The sequence below is a fragment of the Perognathus longimembris genome, chromosome 14, assembly GCF_023159225.1.
Source record: "Perognathus longimembris pacificus isolate PPM17 chromosome 14, ASM2315922v1, whole genome shotgun sequence".
NCBI classification, from domain to species: domain Eukaryota; kingdom Metazoa; phylum Chordata; class Mammalia; order Rodentia; family Heteromyidae; genus Perognathus; species Perognathus longimembris.
Genome location: NC_063174.1, coordinates 9,728,760 through 9,751,224, shown reverse-complemented (window position 1 = coordinate 9,751,224; position 22,465 = coordinate 9,728,760). Strand labels below are relative to the sequence as shown.

General features: G+C 40.2%; 2 protein-coding genes across 5 annotated transcripts in view; one reads left to right on the top strand and one right to left on the bottom strand.

Annotated features, from left to right (window-relative positions):
* Nucleotides 1–528, bottom strand: part of LOC125363340 (protein only RNase P catalytic subunit) — a 110,240-nt gene extending 109,712 nt beyond the window's left edge. Inside the window, exon 1 of one of the 2 annotated variants that reach the window (XM_048362498.1) lies at nt 436–528. The gene's annotated coding sequence lies outside the window, so the exon portion shown is untranslated. Of the gene's footprint in view, nt 1–19; nt 153–435 lie in introns of those variants that run through there. The other variant, XM_048362497.1, reaches the window with a different exon arrangement.
* An 81-nt stretch (nt 529–609) lies between these two features.
* Nucleotides 610–22,221, top strand: Ppp2r3c (protein phosphatase 2 regulatory subunit B''gamma). 3 transcript variants are annotated; one of them, XM_048362508.1, is made up of 14 exons: nt 627–732; nt 1,056–1,279; nt 4,110–4,237; nt 5,105–5,209; nt 6,110–6,222; nt 7,102–7,199; nt 8,863–8,933; nt 11,555–11,687; nt 14,761–14,816; nt 14,907–14,982; nt 16,625–16,761; nt 19,450–19,587; nt 21,133–21,192; nt 21,924–22,221. In XM_048362508.1, exons 3-14 carry the CDS (start codon nt 4,145–4,147, stop codon nt 22,110–22,112), a joined length of 1,269 nt encoding a protein of 422 aa, XP_048218465.1. In that variant the 5' UTR covers nt 627–732; nt 1,056–1,279; nt 4,110–4,144; the 3' UTR covers nt 22,113–22,221. The 3 variants fall into 3 exon arrangements, with proteins under 3 accessions (XP_048218462.1, XP_048218463.1, XP_048218465.1); XM_048362505.1 differs by lacking the exon at nt 1,056–1,279 and having other exon boundaries at nt 610–732; XM_048362506.1 differs by lacking the exon at nt 1,056–1,279 and having other exon boundaries at nt 621–736.
* The last annotated feature ends 244 nt before the right edge of the window (nt 22,222–22,465 follow it).

Here is a 22,465-nt window from a genome sequence, read left to right as displayed (position 1 = left end):
ACTTCATTCAACAACTCACCACAGCACGCTTAACGCCACCATAAACTCAGCGGGAACTACAGGGTCCACAATGCACCGCGGCGTCCTACACGTGCGCAGGCGTGACTAATGGGAAAGGAGGGCCGGGCAGCGATTAGCGGTGAAGGTGATTTTAGAGATTTTAATGGCGAAAAGGGCTAGAGACTGCTGATGAGGTTTCAATTACATTCAGGAGACCGTGGGAGCTTCTAGATCACTGTAAGGAGATAGTGAAGATGTAGCTGCCTCCCAGTCGAAATGCCGCTAACTACTGGATCCCGTGGTGCGTAAGCGCCAGGGACCCATGGAGAAGTAACCACGTGAGCTTCTGCCTGGCCTTTAGAGTCGGATTTGGAAAGGAAGGGACGCCTCCTCCAGAATCATTTTACATCTTTTCTTGTCATGTCTGTTTCCCACCTGTTAGCGTGATGGTCGCATCCACAAGGCCGACGGCATAGATAAAGCTTTTTGCTTCTCTGACGGCTCTTCCGCCCGTGCCCAAGATGGCCAGTGGGCGACGTTTCTAACACCCACTGGGTTCGGCCCCGTCGACGGAAGCGGCGGCGTCTGACGTCTGACGTCTGACGTACAGGCTTGGTAGGGGGTGGAGCCGCCAACAAACAGCAAATGCCGGCGCGGTTGAGCGGGAGTCAGCCATGGACTGGAAAGGAGCGCTTCGCCGGAGGCTAGCGGCTCCCCGCCGGGATCGGAGGGGTGAGTTTGGGAGGGGCCGCCCGCTGGGGTGGGGAGGACCGAGAGGAGGAGCCAGTGGGAGCGGCAAAACTCCTCTATCTTACTCTGTACCCCTGACCTAGGGGGGCGGGAGTGGAATAGGCTTTCCTGAGGAAAAGGGCTGAACTCGAACTCCTGAGTAAAAGAAGGAACGAGAAGCTTATTAGTCTCAGCCCCTGACTTCCCTGACCTCTGCCTAGACTTGTGAGGAATAACAGAACTCAGGCTCCAGCCACTCTTCCACCAGAACCTGTGATTGACACATTGATCTTGCAGACGTTGTTTCTTGTTTTGTTTTGTTTTAGGGTCTCCTCATGTACCCCATGCAGGCCTCCAACTCACGTCCTGTACCAGCCCCCCAAATGCTTTCTACATTTTTAGCGTCACTGATCTGATCCATTTTAGGTTTTGCAATTCGTTTTTCCTTGTCCCTTTTCTCTGCCTTCCTCACACTTGCCTGATAACTAACTTACCATTTCCACACCTGCACTCCTGGGCGTTTGCACTTGGCTGGAGAGAAACAACCCTAGTGAGTTGTCTTTTTTTTTTTTCCTGTTTCTTTTCCAGTCCTGGTGCTTGAAATCAGGGCCTGAGCACTGTCCCTGACCTTCTTTTGCTCGCTACCACTTGAGCCACAGCGCCACTTCTGGCTTTTTCTCTTTATGTGGTACAGAGGAATCGAACCCAGGGCTTCATGTATTCTAGGCAAGCACTCTACCACTAAGCCACATTCCCAACCTAGTTGTCTAACTTTTAATCCATGTCCACGAGGCTAAAATAGATGGCTTAGTCACATCTGTCACCTCTCAACCTCTCTGCCTTCACTGTTGGAGGGCTGTCCAGGCTTTTACTGGAGAGCCCCTCCCTCCAGCACCAGATCACATTTCCTTTCTTACATTCAGTGACTTCTCTCCAGCCATTTCCTTTCTCTCTCATAGATCATCAAATTTTCCTTCCCTATTAGATCACTGCCATTAGCACCGACAACACATGGTAATATACCCTAACTTTAAAAAAGTTATTTGAGGGCTGGGTATGGCCTAGTGGTAAAGTGCTGGCCTTGTATACAAGAAGCCCTGGGTTGGATTCCTTAGCACCACATATATAGAAAAAGCCGGAAGTGGCGCTGTGGCTCAAGTGGTAGCATGCTAGCCTTAAGCAAAAAGAAGCCAGGGACTTGCTCAGGCCCTGAGTGCAAGCCCCAGGACTGGCAAAAAAAACAATAAAACAAAACAGCAACAAAAAAAATTATTTGAGCCAGCCACAGGACACATGAGCCTGTAATCCTAGCTACTCAGAAGGCTGAGATCTGAGGATTGTGGTTCAAAGGCAGAAAAGTTCATGAGACTCTTTTCTTCAGTTAGCTACTCAGAAAAATCCATAAGTGGTACTGTGGTTCAAGTGGTAGAATGCTAGCCTTGAGCTCAGAGATGGAGCCTAGGCCTTGAGGTTAATAAGCCCCAGGACTAGCAAAAAAAAAAAAGTTATTTGATCCTACATCCCCCTCCTACTTCTATATTTCTTGTACCCTTTATAGAAATTTTTATGAGGCCAGAAATTTGTAGCAAATTATCTTTGTTGTATAGCTGTTACCTCCTATATGAGTATTTTTTTGTTTCACTGTGGAAGCAACACTTCCTGAAAGAATTGCTAATTAAACTACTTGTCCTTAATTCCTGCTAGTCAGGGATTATTACTGACCTCTATATTGCTAAATTTCACAATCAATAGTTCTTATTTTACTTGGATTTTTTTTTTATAATTTCCCCCCAATATACTGAGCCATTGTAAAGAAATTATAGGTTTGGTTCAAGGCTAAAAGTTAACATGTCAACCTGTTTGCTGGTGGTTCATACCCATAATCTTGACTACTGAGGAAGCAGAGATCTGAGAATCAAGGTTCGAAGCCAGCCCAGACAGACAAATCCAAGATACTCAAGTGGCAGATCACTAGCCCTTAGTGAAGAAGCAGTACCAACATGTACATGCATGCACACATACACAAAAATTAACATAAAACATTCATACATGGAATTATAGAGAGCAACTAGAAGTTTTTTAGAAGGAAGTGAGATTAAAAAATTGAAAAATTGGGCTGGGGATATGGCCTAGTGGCAAGAGTGCTTGCCTTGTATACATGAGGCCCTGGGTTCAATTCCCTAGCACCACATATACAAAAAATGGCCAGAAGTGGCACTGTGGCTCAAGTGGCAGAGTGCTAGCCTTGAGCAAAAAGAAGCCAGGGACAGTGCTCAGGCCCTGAGTCCAAGCCCCAGGACTGGCAAAAAAAAAAATTGAAAAATTGAAAAACTGAATATCTCAGTGAGGCTGAAGTTGAACTATTACACTAGCGAATGATTTAAAGAGATAATTTAAAGAATATATTAGAGCTTAAGATTCCAGAAGAGCAGCAGATAAGCTCTGTGGTCTTGCCAGAGAACAAAGTGACAGAGACACCCCCCCACACACACATGAATGTTTATTCCTCCTAGGTAAGGAGGAATGGCTGGATGAGAGTTAGGTGCCAGCAACAGGCATTTTGGAGGGTAATAGTGCTCTGGGTTTTGAGCTTCAGACAGAGGGTTATTTCTGTTGTTTTTTTAGAGGAACAATGAGGGTGAGGCTGAAACTCTCTGAGGATAGGGGCTGGGCCTATTTTGCTCACTATTCTAGCCCCGGTGTATATAATATAGTACAGTGCTCTGTTCACTAGATTCCCAGTAATTTTTTTTAGCACTTAGGATTGACTTCACAGCCTTCTGCATACCAAGTAAATGCTGTTCCACTGACCCATGCCCAAGAATTAATTAGGAATACTCTATAGGTCTATATGAGAGGTGGTGATTTGAGGCAGAGACAAGCCTTAGGGAGCATGCCGAGTAATCAGTTCTCATTTTACTTGCAAAATTTAGTACTTGAGTTGGATATACTGACACACATGTATAATCCCCTTTAGTCCCAACTACTTGAACTGTAGAGGCAGAAGGATGACAATTTGAGGTCAGCCCAAGCAAAAGTTAGTGAGACCCTATCTCAAGACAAAATCCAAACAGAAGGGCTGAGGACATGGCCTAAGTGGTAGAGTACTCGCTTAGTAAGCCCGAGGCCTATGGTTCAATCTCTAATGTGGGAGAGAAAAGAATTAGTGGTTGGAGATGTAGGAGAAGCTGTTTCAGTAGCACGCTGTGGTTCCTGGTATTTCAGTGAAGTTAATATGATATTCATTGTCTCAACATAATTTTGAAGACCAATTTTGGCCCTGCAAATATTTTAACTAAATAGAGTATATAGGGAGATCTGAATAAAAACATTATTTGAATTTTAAGGTATTTTCTCCCTATAATTCATTTTATTACCAGAAAAAAAAAGTGAACAAGAACTAAAAGATGAAGAAATGGATTTATTTACCAAATACTACTCAGAATGGAAAGGTGGTAGAAAAAACACAAATGAATTCTATAAGACCATTCCCCGATTTTATTATAGGGTAAGTGATATCTAAGCTGATGTCTCTCAGAGTCTGCGCATAAAAATATAATTTCAAAAATGGGATCCAGAATTTGTCATTTAGTGGCAGTACTGGAGTTTGAACTCAGGGCTTTGTACTTGATAGGAATGCATTCTTACCACATGAACTACACATCTTATCCCTCAAAATTTGTATTTTTTTAAATGTATTTTTCCAGGACTTTAGCACGTATGTGTGGACACACAGACAGGAAAAATTGAGGGAGCCAGGTTTAGCAGCTTATTCTTGTAATTCTACTTACTCAGGAGGCAGAGGTCAGGAGGATTGCAATTTGTGGCCAGCCTAAGCAAAAAGTTACCAAAACCTTATCTCACAAACAAGCTGCACATGGTGCTGTGTACCTGTTCTCCCAGCCACACTGAGGATGTAAATAAAGATTGCAAGCTGGCTTAGGCAAAAACATGGCACCCTATCTGAAAAAGAACTAAAAGCAAAAAGAGCTGGAGAGGTGGCTTAAGTGATTGAATGCCTGCCTAGTAAGTGCATGCCCTAAGTTCAAACCCAACACTAAGAAAAAAAATTAAAATGAATATATGAGAGGCTGGGGGTATAGTGCACTGTATGCTTGACTAGCGTGTACAAAGCCCTGGATTTTATCCCTACTCCTGCTGTTTCATCTTGGACTCAACTCAGCTTTTTCAGGATGAAATCTGGCATTGCTGCTTGCTGAACTTCATATGTGTTAAATGAATGTTACCTAATGTTAAGATGAGGTACAAGAAGTACTTTGGGGCAGTGGCATGTAGTTATTTCGTGAAGTCATGTAGCATTCCACTGGTCCAGTAGTCTAACATTTTCAAGAAAAAATTTATATTGTGTTTTTAGTTGCCAGCTGAAGATGAAGTCTTACTACAGAAACTAAGAGAGGAATCCAGAGCTGTCTTTCTACAAAGGAAAAGCAGAGAACTTTTAGATAATGAGGAATTACAGGTAAAAACAGAGTAAAAAGTTGATATAGATGATGTAGAGCCTATAATTTTAACTACTTGAGAGCCTGAGATTGGGAGGCTCACAGTAGAAGGCCAAACTAGGCAAAACAACGACAACAACAAAAATAAGACCTTTCTCATCCCATAAAAAGCTGGACATGGTAATGTGTACCTGCCCTTCCCTCCCTTCTGTATGAGAAGTATAAATAGGAGGATAATGGTCCAGGCTTCTTCAAGCAGGAAACAAGACCCTATTTGAAAAATTATAAAAGCAGAAAGGACTCAGGGGCATGTCTCAAGTTATAAGGAGCACAAAGCCCCAAGTTCAAACCCCAGGACCTAAAAAATAAAGAATAAAAGTTCCTGTATATGTTAACCATTTTTTTTGTACTACTTATCAGGCAGGATTCTCAGTGTGTCTACAGAGTTAGCATTGAGTGATACTGTCTCAGCTTTTAGAGTAGAGCAGATGCCTGCCCAAATCAGCTGCTGAACTTGCATGAGCCATGTTCCCCAGAGTTAGTGTTTTTAGGCTTGATTTTGCTGAAGTCCCTTGTTTATTCTAATGTGGATCCAGGTTGGGAACCACTACTGTAGGATCACATTCAAGAGGCTCAAATATAGGCCCTGCTGTGCAACTTATAAGCAGTGACTCAAAAATAGGGACAGTAGCCTGTATTTCATAATTACATGGACTAAAGAAGCAGTATATTTGAAAAACTTAAAACTGTAGTAGACAATAAGTATTATTTTTGTTGTTAGTAGTCAAAAGGATAATAAGCCATGAGACTGATGTTAATGTTATCTGTCAGATTATCTTTTTAATGTAAATGATGCATTCATTGAGCTACATTTAACTTTTTTAACTTTGTAATGTCTTCATTTCTGTAATTCTCTAAAGAACTTATGGTTTTTGCTGGATAAACACCAGACACCACCTATGATTGGAGAGGAAGCAATGATCAATTATGAAAATTTTTTGAAGGTTGGCGAAAAGGCTGGACCAAAGTGCAAGTAAGAATATATATATATATACATATATATATACACACAAAGAGAAGTATATTAAGCATTTTAAATGCCTCAAATGTTAATAAAGATTGAAGTAAATAGTTTGACAAGAATCAGTTTGAGTTGATGAAATTTAAAAAATTTACGATCAAGAAAAAAATGCTGGCATGAAATTACCTAAAATATGTATATATAGGTCAGATGCTAGTGGCTTATGCCTGTAATCCTAACTACTGAGGAGACTGAGATCTGAGAATTGCAGTTCAAAGCCAGCTGAGACAGGAAAATCTGCAAGACTCATATCTCCAATTAGTGAACAAAAAACACTGAAATGGAGCTGTGGCTTAAGTGGGAGAGCACCTTGAGCAAAAAAGCTCTAGGGCAGGGCTGGGGATATGGCCTAGTGGCAAGAGTGCCTGCCTCATATACATGAGGCCCTGGGTTCGATTCCCCAGCACCACATATACAGAAAATGGCCAGAAGTGGCGCTGTGGCTCAAGTGGCAGAGTGCTAGCCTTGAGCAGGAAGAAGCCAGGGACAGTGCTCAGGCCCTGAGTCCAAGCCCCAGGACTGGCCAAAAAAAAAAAAGCTCTAGGACAGCTCCAAAACTTCCAAGCCCCAGGGCGTGTGTGTGTGTGTGTGTGTGTGTGTGTGTGTGTGTGTGTGTGTCAAAAAGTCCCAGTTTAGTGACACTTAAAGGTCTTCATTCTTCATACAGAAAAATGAGAAGAAAGTATGCAAATATGTATGACTTTATATTTCAATTTTTGAACCTCTCTTTTTTTCATTTTGCCTTTAATTTTGTGAACTTACACTGATTGTTAATTTTCATTTTTATATTATGTTGGAAGATCATTTTCAATCCTTATTTCTTTTTCTTAGGCAATTTTTTACTGCAAAAGTCTTTGCTAAACTCCTTCATACAGATTCATATGGAAGAATTTCCATCATGCAGTTCTTTAACTATGTCATGCGAAAAGGTGAATCGTCTTTTAATTGTACTTCAACTCCTGTCTGGGAATTAAGATTTTTGATCTGTTCTTTTATAGTATTTTTTATGTGATAGACTCTATTACAAAGTGTATGTAGCATAATGTAGAAATTTTTACTAGTATGATTCTTTCATGGTGTTTAATTTACTCATTATTTTATGTCACTAATAATATTACAAGTCAAGTTGCCCGAAAGGATAGTCTCACACCCACAAGTGTAGCATCAACAAAACAACTTGGAGTTAAGAATCCTGTAAGGACAATAATGATCTGTGAAATATTAGTATATGACACTCCAGCTAATACACTTGATTGCTGTAATTAACCTCAGTGGCAAATAAAAGCAGTTTCACTGAAGATGTAGCATGCTAGCTTTCCCCATTTAGGGGAACACCAGGTTTAACTGGTTCAAAACAGTATCTTCTCCTCTTATGGAAGGAACCCAAAGGTGTCCCTGAGCTGCTTCTGCTCAAGGCTAGCACTCTACCACTTAAGCTGCAGTGCCACGTCCAGCTTTTCCTGTTTATGTGGTATTGAGGAATTGAGTGGTATTGAGGAAAAATGAACAAGTGCATTCATTATACACTATTGGAAAATGAACAAGGACAAGAGGGAGAAACATAGGGAAAGCTAAGAAAGAGGTAACTGTCCAAAACCAGTTGTACTCATCTGCCTTATGAAATGTCAACCCCTCTTTACAACACTTTAATAATAGCAATAAAATTATATACTTTTTAATGAAAAAAAAAGCTGGGTGCTCATGGTTCATGCCTGTATTCCTAGCTATTCAGAAGGCTAAGATCTGAGTTTAGTTTTGAAGCCAGCCCAGGCAGGAAAGTCTGTACAACACTTACCTCCAATAAACTACCAAAACAGCTAGAAGTAAAACTGCAGCTCAAGGGCTGGGGATATGGCCTAGTGGCAAGAGTGCCTGCCTCATATACATGAGGCCCTGGGTTCAATTCCCCAGCACCACATATACAGAAAATGGCCAGAAGTGGCGCTGTGGCTCAAGTGGCAGAGTGCTAGCCTTGAGCAAAAAGAAGCCAGGGACGGTGCTCAGGCCCTGAGTCCAAGCCCCAGGACTGGCAAAAAAAAAAAAAAAAAAAATACTGCAGCTCAAGTGTTAGAGCACCAGCCTTTAACAAAAAGCTCAGCAATAGTGCCCAGACACAGTTCAAGCCACAGAACCTGCACCCAAAAACAAAAACAGAAACCAGTATCCTCAAGGGATCTGCAATCATGGTAGAATTGTTGAAATCTGCTGCCTTATGTTATTTCTTTGTTTTAGACAATCAAGAGGTTACTAATTACTTAATATGCATGAGAAGAAATAGGTTGAATAGGATTGCTGGATAGGCTCTTTTTATCTTTCTATTTTATTTTTTTTATTGCCAGTCCTGGGGCTTGGGACTCAAGCCCTGAGCACTGTCCCTGGCTTCTTTTTGCTTGAGGCTAGCACTCTGCCACTTGAGCCACAACACCATTTCTGACTTTTTCTGTTTATGTGGTGCTGAGGAATCAAACCCAGGGTTTCTTGCATGCTAGGCAAACATTCTACCACTAAGCCACATTCCCAGCCAGCTCTTTTTATCTTCATATATATGCTAAAAAAAAAAATCTTAATGGTTGCATTTCATGTTCTTGTCAGTTTGGCTTCATCAAACAAGAATAGGACTCAGTTTATATGATGTTGCTGGACAAGGATACCTTCGAGAATCTGTAAGTATTAACCTAATTTTAGTAACTATATAGACACCAAATCAAATATTGATAATTATCAGAGTGTTGGGATTATGGGTGAATCTCATTCTCTCTCTCTCTCTCTGTCTCTCTCTCTTTCTCTCTCTCTTTCTTCTCCCTCTCCCCCCCTCTCCCTCCCTCCCTCCCTCTTCCCCCTCCCCTCAGGCTTTAACTCAGGACGTAGGCAATGTCCCTGAGCATTTGTGCTCAGGGCTAGTGATCTACCCCTTGAACCACAGATCCAGTTCCACTTTGGCTTTTTAGTGGCTAATTGGAGATAGGTCTCACAGATTTTCCTGCCTCTGCTGACTTTGAACCACAGTCCCAAGATCTCAGCATCTTGAGTAGCTAAGATTACAAGCTTGAGTCACTAGTGCCCAACAGGTTCTCTATTTTCATGATGTTTGCTTTTGCTTTTCCAAAATAGTACTAAAAGTTCAATATATTTGCCATATAAATTATTCTTCAGATGCATTTTCTTCAGCCTTTACAAACCTTTCTAAAAGAAAATGAAAAATTTTAATGGGCTTAAAAATCATTGAAGAGGGGCTGGGGATATGGCCTAGTGGCAAGAGTGCTTGCCTCCTCTACATGAGGCCCTGGGTTCAATTCCCCAGCACCACATATACAGAAAATGGCCAGAGGGGGCGCTGTGGCTCAAGTGGCAGAGTGCTAGCCTTGAGCAAAAAGAAGCCAGGGACAGTGCTCAGGCCCTGAGTCCAAGCCCCAGGACTGGCCAAAAAAAAAAAAAATCATTGAAGAAACAGTGATTCTGAGTATTCTTGAATAATGTCCATGTATGACTATTTTCAGAAGTACTAGGAATTCCCTTTTTTAAGGAAAACTACTTTGTCTAGTATAAAGTATCTGACCCTGTGCTAGTTTTCTCTTTCATTCTCCTTTGTTCATAGCATGTAATGTGGCCGTTTTTTTACCTCCTCATATGCCTATATTCTTTCTTAGTGCTTCTGCAAGAATCTCATTCTTACTATATAAGGCCTACTACCAAATAGAACACTTAAAATATATATATTTCTCATTATAAAAAGTATATGGCACCTTTTACAATTTAATGTAGTGTTTAATTCAGATATCTGTAAGTGGAATCCCATTCTGAACACTTATACTATAAATCTTTTCTGGGACAAGTGTAATTGTTTCAGACCAACGACAATAAAAAGGCTCTTGAGGAAGGGGAGATGATGGAAGGAGGAGGGCATGATGGGTAAAGGTGCATGCCTGGCCAAAAAAAGAAAAAGAAAAACCGTAGTAAAGATTTATGCCATTGAAAGGAATATTGCATGCTAATATGAACAACTTGGCAGCTGTAGCTCATAGCAACCTTTCAACATCTGCCGTGCTGAGTGACACAAATGTCCCCACATTTCCCTCAAATTTGATCTGTCCTGTTGCACCCATCAGTTCTCTGTAGTGCTTCCCAGGCACCTAAGAGCTAAATTTGGGAACGTAGAAATTGTCTTTGTATCACTGATGAGAATATGGCCTCTGTTGGGAAGGTAAGAAATATGCCAGTGTCTATCATAATTATTTTATACATGTGTGTATGCTTTGACCCAGGAATTCCACTTATAGGAAGTGTACGCTACATTCTTCCACAATAGGTTTGAATGAAAAATTAGCTTATCTCTTTATGGTACTTTTAGTGTAGCAAAAGATTAGGGATTAGGAGCAACTGAAATGTTAGTAGATAACTAGTAAAATAAATTTTGGTATGTTAATACAACAAAATTAACATAGTTTTGTAAAATAGTAGCTCTTGGATAAGCCTATGTGGAATGACTATAAAATACACTGTTAAATGACAAAGCAGTCTTTGTCCTGTGGCACTATGACATGTATAAAAAAGAACATGAGAAATATACAAAACTATGTACCAGTTTGTGTTTGCATCAATCACCTTTAGAAAGCCATATCAGAAGTTGAAATATAAACTTCCAGCTATTTGGGAGGCCTGAGGGAGGAGGATCTTTTGAGCTCAGATTTTCAAGGACCAGATAGGCAATATAATGAGACCCAGTCTCAAAATAAGAAAAAAAAAAACATTAACTTTGGGGTGAGAAAATAGGCGAGAGGAAACTTGGAGGCAAGTTCCCATCATGTAGCACAGGCTGGCCTCTCGGGTGCTGAGATTATAGGCATATGGACCACACCCAACTAATACAATTTTGCGGCTTTGTTGTTGTCTGAAGCAATGTCTGACCTCAAATATGTTATGTATCCCAAACTGACTTTGAATTGCTGCGACTTCCTAAATGCTGGATTACAGGGAAGCACTACCGCACCCCAACATAGCTAATATAGTTTTTATGCATAATAGTTTTTAGAACTGAAAGCATATCCCAATATCTAAGAACCAAGCCTGAAGATCAACTGCAGTCATTTTATAAAAACTGAACTATGCAACTTGAGAGCTGGGATGCGGGGGATAGGGGAAAACAGTAGATGGGGTGATGTTCATCAAGGTGTGTTATACTCATAACCTGATTTGTGGAATTGAAACTTCTTTGTAAGCTACTTATTAATAATAAAACAAAACAAGATTGGACATATAGCAATGTAAGTTTTTATTTTGTTTGTAGGATTTAGAAAACTACATTTTGGAACTTATCCCTACTTTGCCACAACTAGATGGACTGGAAAAATCCTTTTATTCTTTTTATGTTTGTACAGCAGTTAGGAAGTTCTTCTTCTTTTTGGATCCTCTAAGAACAGGTAAAGAAAAACTCACTTTATTTTTTTAATTAAATGTTATTGACAAGGTGATGTACAGAGGGTACAATTACATAATATGGTAGTGAGTACATTTCTTGTCTTATTTGTTACACCCTCCCTCATTTTTCCATCCCTTCCCTAGTTCAGATAAGCATATATACAATATCCAGTGTACCAAAATCATATACAGTGACCACAGGGGCTGTGCCAAAGGGAATTCACCTAGAACATTAAACATAACAACAACAATAAAATTCTCCTGTTTCCCTCTCTTGGAGTTCATTTTGCTTAGCCTCATCTTATATAATCATACGTACATAGCTGTTGAGCTATTGTGATCCTCTGCTAGGTCTGTCCTGGACCATTTTATGTTTATTTAGTAATTGTTTGGTTTTAGAGACATACTGTAAAGTTGCTGACCAAAACATGTGGAAATACCATTTGAAAAGAAGTTGTCATTTTACATACATGATCTCTACTGTTTTCCCTCCTTCCCCCAACAACCACATATCAGGGAGACCATGCGCCTTTGTTCTCTGTGTTCTAGGCTTGTCTCGCTCAACATTATGTGTTCAAGAATTGACCATTTCCCTGAGAATGCCATTATTTTATCATTTCTAATCGCTATGTAGTATTCCATTGTGTACAGGTACCACATCTTTTGGATCCATTCATCTGTAGAGGGGCATCTGGGTTGTTTCCATATTTGGGCTATTGTGAATTGTGCAGCGATAAACATGGATGTGCAGGTGTTTTTTATGGTATCCTGGATCCTGGAAAAACTCACTTTAGATATCATGAGGATAATATTACATCTGAATTGCATGCAGTACTAGAGAAGTCTTGAAAAATGTCACTTTCCGAACTTCTATTGGCTGGGTGCTGGTGGCTCATGCCTATAATCCTACCTACTCAGGAGGCTGAGACCTGGGGATTATAGTTCAAAGCCCCCAGCAGATAAGTCCAAGAAACTCTGTCTCCAGTTGGCCAGTTTCTGCCTCTTCCTCTGCCTGAGGTACATGTATTTGTCTTGGTAGGTTCAAACAATTGACAGATAGTTGAGAAAGAAAATATATCATGGTGGCTGGGAATATGGCCTAGTGGTAGAGTGCTTGCCTTGCATTTATGTAGCCCTGAGTTCGATTCCTCATTACCACATACATAGAAATGGCTCTGTGGCTCAAGTGGTAGAGTGCTAGTCCTGAGCAAAAAGAAGCTAGGGACAGTGCTCAGGCCCTGAGTTCAAGCCCCAGGACTGGCAAAAAAAAAAAAAAATAAGAAGAAGAAGAAAGAAAATACATCATGGCTAAATGGCTGATGGCCAAATATTTTAGGAAAAATTCAAAACAGCTATTTTGCAAAATTTTAAAGGGAAAAAACATGTATTTGCTTACAGCTGGGGAAGTTTTCAAAAAAAAAAAACAAAACCATCAGCTGCAGTATCCTATGATGGACTCAGAGCTGGATTTTCAAGGACAGAAAAATCAGGGGCTGGGAATATGGCCTACTGGTAAAGTGCTTGTCTCATATACATGAAGCCCTGGGTTCAATTCCTCAGCTCCACATATATAGAAAAAAAGCCAGAAGTGGTGCTGTGGCTCAAGAGGTAGAGTGCTAGCCTTGAGCAAAAAGAAGCCAGGGACGGTGCTCAGGCCCTGAGTCCAAACCCCAGGACTGGCAACAACAACAACAACAAATCAAGGACAGAAGAATCAAGGACTGGAATTTGGGCTTTCTATCTCTTCCTCTCTGTCTTGGCAGGTTCAAATGATAGAGCATACTGCTCATGAGGCCATATTTACTAATTTGGATAGTTAAGAGATAGAAAATACTAGTGGCTCTATTACTTCCACATTTCTTCCCCTCCTTTTTTGGCGCTTAATTGGAGATGAATCTTGGACTTTCCTGCCTAGCTGGGCTGGCTTTGAAACATGATCATCAGGTCTCAGCCTCTTAAATAGCTAGGATTACAGGCATGAGCCATCAGTGCCCAGCTTTCAGTGTTATTTCTGTATGTGTGTGCCGGTACGGTACTAGGGCTAGCGCTCGGGGCTTCCTATCTTACTTAACTTTTTCCATTCATGGCCAGTGCTCTACCACTTGAGTCACACCTCAGTACTAGCTTTCTATTAGTTAGTTGGAGATAAAAGTCTATAGGGTTTGCCTGGGATGGCTTCAAATCCTGATCCTCACATCTCAGCCTTTTGAGTAGCTAGGATTATATAGACTTATCACCTTTAAAATTAAGCTCAACTAAGTTACAGTTAAAAAAGAATATGAGGGGTGCTGGGAATATGGCCTAGTGGCAAGAGTGCTTGCCTCCTACACATGAAGCTCTCGGTTCAATTCCCCAGCACCACATATATGGAAAATGGCCAGAAGGGGCGCTGTGGCTCAGGTGGTAGAGTGCTAGCCTTGAGCAAAAAGAAGCCAGGGACGGTGCTCAGGCCCTGAGTCCAAGGCCCAGGACTGGCCAAAAAAAAAAAGAATATGAGGAAGCTGAAAAATGTTTTGTCAGAGGAGGAAGTAAAAATTGGGGCTAGATAAACAGAGAGAGGAAGAGTGGCTCAATGCGCATTTGTGAACCTGGAACCAGGGGATGTAAGTGGGGGCTGGGACGTGGGGAGAATGGTGGAAGGTATGACATTGATTAAGATGCATTGTATTCATAAACTGGTATGTTGAATTGAAACCCCTTTGTATGGTTAAAGATTTAAAAAAAAAGTTCTTCAGCGGGGTGCTGGTGGCTCACACCTGTAACTCTAGCTACTCAGAAGGCTGAGATACCTGGGTGCTGGTGGCTCATGCCTGTAATCCTAGCTACTCAGGAAGTTGAGATCTGAGGATTGAAGTTCAAAGCCAGCCCAGGCAGGAAAGTCCATGAGACTCTATCTCCATTTAATCACCAGAAAACTGAAAGTGGCACTGTGGCTCAAAGTGGTAGAGCACTTGCCTTGAGCAGAAAATGTCAGGGACAGCGCCCAGGCCCTGAGGTCAAGCCCCATGACTAACAAAAAATTAAAAAATAAGTTGTTCTTGTTAAGTGAAACTATGTCTTATTTTGTTTTTAAAGGGAAGATAAAAATTCAAGATATTTTAGCATGTAGCTTCCTAGATGATTTACTTGAGGTAAATATGACTTTTCAAATGTTTTTAAACTACTTAATTGTATCACTTTATATTTGCTATCTTCTGATTATATCTGTGTTCTCTGTTTAGCTAAGGGACGAGGAACTGTCCAAAGAGAGCCAAGAAACAAATTGGTTTTCTGCTCCTTCTGCCCTAAGGGTTTATGGTATGTTCTCATTATATACAATTTGAACTATTCATTCCTCAGGTAAGTGGTTTTCAGAGGACAGTTTTATACACAGGGATTTTACCTTAAGAAAAGTATTTTAAGGGACTGGGAATGTGGCTTAGTGGTAGAGTGCTTGCCTAGCATGCATGAAGCCCTGGATTCAATTCCTCAGCACCACATAAAGAGAAAAAGCCAGAAGTGTTGCTGTGGCTCAAGTGGTAGAGTGCTAGCCTTGAGCAAAAGAAGCTCAGGGACAGTGCCCAGGCCCTGAATTCAAGCCCCAGGACTGGCAAAAAAAAAAAAAAAGTACTTTGAAAAGTATTTTAATTAGGATCTTGCATGCTAGAAAAGAATGCCCCCCCCCCTTTTTTTTGGCCAGGCACTAGTGGCTTACACCTGTAATCCTACTCAGGAAACTGAGATCTGAGGATCTCTAATGGAAGCCAGCCCAGATAGGAAAGTCCATGAATCTCCAATTAACCACCTGAAAACCGCAAGTGGCACTGTGGCTTGGTAGAGTGCTACCTTGAGCAGAAAAACTCAGGGACAGTGCCCAGGCCCTGAGTTCAAGCCCCACAATCAGCAACAAAAAAACAAACACCTTTTTTGGAATACAATTTCTTTCCAATTGAACTGATATAATTTGATCTTATTAACTCAGACATCATTTATAAATGTTAGCTTTGTGATAAAATGTTCTCAGTATTCATATATGAACCAATACAAGGATTGCTTTGTTCTTAATCTCATTAGTTAGTTACATTATCCTGGCAAATAAGTCTTCTGACTCATTTGGTATCCATAATATGAATTTTCAAATTGATAGCATTTAATTGTTTCTTGTTGATCCCTCCTTCTAACTTAGTAACCTAGGAATGTTCTAAAATTTTGCACACAAAAAATAAGTTAACTAGGCACTGATGGCTCACACCTGTAATCCTAGTTACTCATGGCCTAGATGTAAGGATTGCAGTTTGAAGACAACCCAGGCAGGTAAGGCCTTGAGCCTCTTATCTCAAATTAATGTACAGAAAGCTAGAAGAGCAGGAGAGGCTCAAGTGGTAAAGCAGTAGTCTTGAGCAAAAAAGCTCAGAGACAATGCCCAGGCCCTAAATTCAAGCCCAGTGCCAGCACCAAAAAAAAAAAAAAAAATAGTGAAATAGCACCAAGACATTGGCCTTCATGATAGGTTTTCTTTGGCCATTTCTAGATTATTGGTTATTCTCATAAGATTCAAGTCAGGTGCTGATGGCTCATGCCTGTAATTCTAACTACTTAAGAGGCTGAGATCTGAGGACTGCAGTTCAAAGCCAGCCTGGGCAGGAAAATCTCTGAGACTCTCCTACTAACTACCAGAAAGCCAAAGAAGTGCTGTGGCTCAAAGTGGCAGAGCATTAGCCTAGAGCAAAAGAGCTCAGAACCAGCACCCAGGCCCTGAGTTCAAGCCCCACAACCAAAAAAAATAAATAAATTTCAAGTATCACTGATGTTACTACACATAAGCCACTACCCTGTGATGTAATTAGTTTCATTTCAAAATCCAAATACTAGCCCATAAATTGAACATTCTGTTCATGTCCAATCTTTGTCTGACTAAAAATTTTATAATGCTAAATATCTTATTATCTTTCTTCCCAAGGTCAGTATTTGAATCTTGATAAGGATCACAATGGTATGCTCAGTAAAGAAGAACTCTCTCGCTATGGAACAGCAACAATGACCAATGTCTTCTTAGATCGAGTTTTCCAAGAGTGTCTCACTTATGATGGAGAAATGGTAATTGTATAAACCTGCTGAGAAGCTTAAAAATTAGGCTTCTACAGTTTCTAGGAGCTCTTTTATTGGTGTGAGCCAGCATTATTAGTATATTGAGTTACAGTATCCTAAAACATATAAACCAATCAAATTACTAGGTATTTGAAATTTCTAGTCCAAATGTAAATTAATTCACTTAAATAATTCTTTTATACAGCAGACCAAGTAGAAAATTTTAATATTTTATTGTCACAGGAGTGTGAACTACTAAAAAAAAATCTGAAAATTAATAAATACTATTTACAACTTTCAAATAATAAATCAGCCATTAATTACATCCAAAATATTACTACATATGCCATGATTAAATCAAGAACCCAGTTATTAATAAGTCTGTAAATACAGAATTGTCCTTTTTCTTCTCAAAATCCTTATGAATCTCATTACATTTAATTTTAGAACTTACAGCCTAGATTTATGTACAGATTTTTTTAATTTTCCCTTTGTTTTCAATATCCATTTCCCAAGTTAATGATACTTAAGAAGTAATACAGACAAAAATGAGGTTTAAGGGGGCTGGGGATATAGCCTAGTGGCAAGAGTGCCTGCCTCGGATACACGAGGCCCTAGGTTCGATTCCCCAGCACCACATATACAGAAGCGGCGCTGTGGCTCAAGTGGCAGAGTGCTAGCCTTGAGCGGGAAGAAGCCAGGGACAGTGCTCAGGCCCTGAGTCCAAGGCCCAGGACTGGCCCCCCCCCAAAAAAAATGAGGTTTAACATTTTATCAGTTTTAATTTAGACAGTTTACTAAATAGCACCACTGTTAGCAATAGCAATGAAAAGAGGATGGCGCTGGTGCTGGGGGCTCATGCCTATAGTCCTAGCTATTGAGGAGGCTAACATTTGGGGATCACGGGTCGAAGCCAGCCCAGGCAGGAAAGTCCGTGAGACTCCAGTTAATGCCAGTTAACTCCAGAAAACCAGAAGTAGCACTGTGGCTCAAATTTGTAGACTGCTAGCTTTAAACAAAAGAGCTCCGGGACAGTGCCCAGCCCGGAGCCCTATGACCAACAAAAAAAAGAAAGACCGGGAAAGAACTGTCTGTGACTCTACTCTTGGCAGTAGACTCTGAGGAGCCTGGAGCATAGTAGTGACTTCTGGTAAATAATAAAAATCAGAGGTCATGAGTGAATACGAAGCTGTACTTCTTAAATTTTTTTTTTTTTTTTTTTTTTGGCCAGTCCTGGGCCTTGGACTCAGGGCCTGAGCACTGTCCCTGGCTTCTTCCCGCTCAAGGCTAGCACTCTGCCACTTGAGCCACAGCGCCGCTTCTGGCCGTTTTCTGTATATGTGGTGCTGGGGAATCGAACCTAGGGCCTCGTGTATCCGAGGCAGGCACTCTTGCCACTAGGCTATATCCCCAGCCCCACTTCTTAAATTTTTTTATATTGCAATTGATGCAGAAAGAAAAAAATCCTCCCAAGAATATAACTTTTCCAAATGAGAATCTATCAAGTACAGAACAGGTACTATGTATCCACAAACTTGCTATTTGGGTCTTTTTTTTTTTTTTTTTTTTGCCAGACCTGGGGCCTGAATTCTGGGCCTGGGCTCTGTCCCTGAGCTTCTTTTGCTCAAGGTGACCACTCTACCACTGGAGCCACAGCACCACTTCTGGATTTTTTATTTTTTTTTTTAGTAGTTTATTGGAGATAAGAGTTTCATGGAGTTTCCTGCCCGTGCTGGTTTTGAACCATGATCCTCAGATCTCAGCCCCTTGAATAGCAAGGATTACAGGCGTGAGCCACCAGCAATCCAGCTATTCAGGTCTTTCAGGCTTTAATTTATAGCTTACCATTTTTTTTGTTGTTAGATGAAAACAGAATTTTCATATTGGAAATCATTTGAACAACATTTTAAACATCAGTTATCTGTTAACTATCAGCAAATTGGTCACAGCATCCCCTTCAGATACTAAAACTTACATAAATATTTTCTTCCAGTAAACTACCTAAAATAATACAAGTAGTATGGAAATAGTTGTACTATATTTTAAAGGACTAGAGAATGACAAGGAAGAAACAAATATATTAAATATAGATACAACTTTTTTGTTTGTTTGCCAGTCCTGGGCCTTGAACTCAGGGCCTGAGCACTGTCCCTGGTTTCTTTTTGCTCAAGGCTAGCACTCTGCCACTTGAGCCACAGCGCCACTTCTGGCCATTTTCTATCAGGGCTTCATGTATATAAGGCAGGCGCTCTTGCCACTAGGCCATATTCCCAGCCCCTAGATACAACTTTTTTTCCAAAGATTTTCAGTTTATGGTTGGCTGAATCCATAGATGTCATTCACAAATGTGGAGGACTGATACTCCAGAATAACAATTTAAATTTTTTTTCTAATAACCACAATTGTATTGAAATGCAAATACAAATTTAATAGCAGTGAACAATAATTTAGTTACCAGATTGTCTGTCTGAATTGTATGATAGTTTCAAATAGCAGAACTCTCTCAGGAAATGAACTGGGTCCTCCAATACTGTTTTGCACAGATTAACTTAGAATTCTTAGAAAGCAACATTAAATGTACAAATGGATTTATATTTTATTAGCTTAAAATAATGATTGAGAACTTCGACTTATCAGATATACATTTGGAAATCCAATTTCAACTTAAACTTCTCATGAGTAGTCTCTTTTCCATAGGACTATAAGACGTACTTGGACTTTGTTCTTGCCTTAGAAAACAGAAAGGAACCTGCTGCTCTGCAATATATTTTCAAACTGCTTGATATTGAGAACAAGGGATATCTGAATGTCTTTTCCCTCAATTATTTCTTTAGGGTAAGTATGGTTTGGGTAAAAAAGCATTGGTCCTTAAGACATAGAGATTAGAGGGGATGGCTCATGCCCTGTCTAGCAAGCACAAGGCCCTGAGTTCAATCTCAAGTACTGCTTCCCTATCCTCCTCCAAAAAAAACTTAAGTTTATTAGCAAAAGGATTTATATAACAGATTGCAAAAAGAAATCAAGTCTGTTTAAGGGGGAAGTTATTTCCCTCCATTTTTAAGATATGCCAACAGATGTGGGCACTGGCTCATACCTGTAATCCTAGCTACTCAGGAGGCTGAGTATTGCAGCTCAAAGCCAGCTGGGACAGGAAAGCCTGTGAGACTCTGAACTCCAGTTAACTACCAAGAGCCAGAAGTGGAGCTGTGGCTCAAATGGTAAAGCACTAGTCTTGGAAAAAAAAAAAAAAAAAGCTCAGGGATAGTAGCTAGGCCCTGAGTTCAAGCCCCAGGACCAACACCATTAAAAAAAAAATATGAACAGGGTAAACCAAAGATGATTGGATTGGATTGTAGAGTACTAAAAAAAAAAAAAAATGTAGAGGGCTGGGAATATGGTCTAGCGGGAAAGTGCTCGCCTCATTAAAAAAAAAAAATGTAGAGAAAAAAGTTAGGAATTTTTGTTTTTTTGTTTGTTGCCAGTCTTGGGGCTTGAACTCAGGGCCTGGGCACTATCCCTGGCTTCTTTTTGCTCAAGGCTAATACTCTACCCTTGAACCACAATACCACTACTTCTGGCTTTTTCTGTGAATGTGGTACTGAGGAATCAAACCCAGGTCATCATGCATGCGAGGCAAGCACTCTACCACTAAGCCACATTCCCAGCCCCTCAAAATACTTTCCTTAAGTTGAAATCCCTGTGTATAAAACTGTCCTCTAAAAACCACTTACCTGAGGAATGAATAGTGTAAGATTGGCCAGAATTGTATGCTGCGTTTCGGTATGAAACAGATTGGCTGAATATTTATCTTGGACCTTAGCTGGTTATAGAGGATATTGATGAGCTCTAAAGGGTAATTTGATTGTATCTGATTCAGTGCTAACAAGTGTTAACTATAAGACTGTCTGCTCTTGCAAGACATAGGGTATCTTTTCCACTTGATGGAGTAGTTTTGTACAGTTAAAAAAAAAAGTAAAATTGGTAAGATAGCATGATTAAAATGATGAATGTTGTGGTCTGATGGGAAAGAAAATAGAACTGTAGAGAAGGTCTTGCAGAAGGTTGGGGGCAGATGCGATGTTTTGTTTTGTTTTGTTTTGTTTCTGGTCCTGGGACTTGAACTCTGAGCCTGGGCACTGTCCCTAAGGTTCTTTTTCCCAAGGCTAGTGCTCTACCACGTGAGCCATAGCACCACTCCTGGCTTTTTCTGTGTAATTTACTGGAGATAATAGTATTGTGGACTTTCCTACTCAGGCTGGCTTCAAACCGTGATCCTCAGATATCATCCTTCTGAGTAGTTATGGTTACAGGCATAAACCACCAGTGCCCAGATATATGATTTTCATTTTTTATTTACATATTTATTTCCACTAAATACAGGCCATACAAGAACTAATGAAAATCCATGGACAAGATCCTGTTTCATTTCAAGATGTCAAGGTACCTTTTACTTAATATAACATTATCAGATAATATTCCTATAATAATACTAAGTAATTTGTATTAAATGGTAGTATTTTATAAAAGCAACTTTTGGCCAGGTACCAGTGACTCACAACTGTAATTCGAGCTACTCAGGTGTCTGAGAATTGAGGATTGCAGTTTGAAGCTAGCCCAGGCAGGAAAGTCAGTGAGTCTTTCCAATTAACTACCAGAAGTGGCGCTGTGGCTCTAGTGTAAGGGACAACTAACTGCTAGAAAAAAGGCTAGAGTGCCCAGGCCCTGAATTCAAGCCCCGGTACCAACACAAAACAAAAAACAACAGCTTCTCAGTGGCTGGGGACTTGCATAACATCAGTATGGCCCTGGCTTTGGGGAGGTGGGAGGAAATGTTGACACACATGCAACATAACAAAAACATGACATGGTTTTGCCACCATTAGAGAGCAACACAAAAATGAGTTTTCCTATGTATTCAAAGGATACTACAATAGATAGTTTTCCACTCATTTAGCTTGGACTAAACTTTGAGCTTTGGTTTCTTCATCTACCCTATGAAGAATAGTTATCACATAGTCAAGAAGTATCCCAAGAAAATTCTGTGATTATAGGTAAATGAGAATGCCTGTCTGTGGAGAACAAAAAGGATTATAAACTGCCTTGAGGTTTAAATCACCATGTGATAGAAGTTCATTCAATCAGATTTCATTCTATTTTTTTTTCTCTTGGAGGATGAAATCTTTGACATGGTAAAACCAAAGGATCCTTTGAAAATCTCTCTTCAAGATTTAATCAACAGTAATCAAGGAGACACAGTCACTACCATTTTAATCGATCTGAATGGTTTCTGGACTTACGAGAACAGAGAAGCCCTTGTTGCAAATGACAATGAAAACTCTGCAGACCTTGATGATACATGATCTCTGAAAGACTAGACTGTCTTCATTAAGATACTTGAATGCTTCATGCAGAATCTTTGAAGCAGAATCCTTGGATATGATCTAAATAAAACAATATATCTATACAACGTAACAGTTGTTTTGGTTGCTACAATTTAGGTTTCAACAGTTCGGAAGCAATAGGATAAAATTCTGCTTTTTAAAATGGTGAGTTATGGTACCATTTAGCTCAAAAATGGTCGTTAGGATTTGCTGCTAAACTAGAACGTATTTAAATCAGTATATTACTTAGAGATTAAGTTTTCATTAAGTATCTCTGACATCCATTCAGAATTAGAACAATTGACGGATGACTTACATTTTTTCTTTTTCTT

Bases quoted from the DNA above. Each gene is read 5' to 3' on its own strand.
- Ppp2r3c (XM_048362505.1), top strand. From the start codon at position 675: ATGGACTGGAAAGGAGCGCTTCGCCGGAGGCTAGCGGCTCCCCGCCGG. The intron at 733-4,109 runs GTGAGTTTGGGA...TTTTATTACCAG, and splicing joins TCCCCGCCGGGATCGGAGGG to AAAAAAAAAGTGAACAAGAA. The intron at 16,762-19,449 runs GTAATTGTATAA...TCTTTTCCATAG, and splicing joins TCACTTATGATGGAGAAATG to GACTATAAGACGTACTTGGA.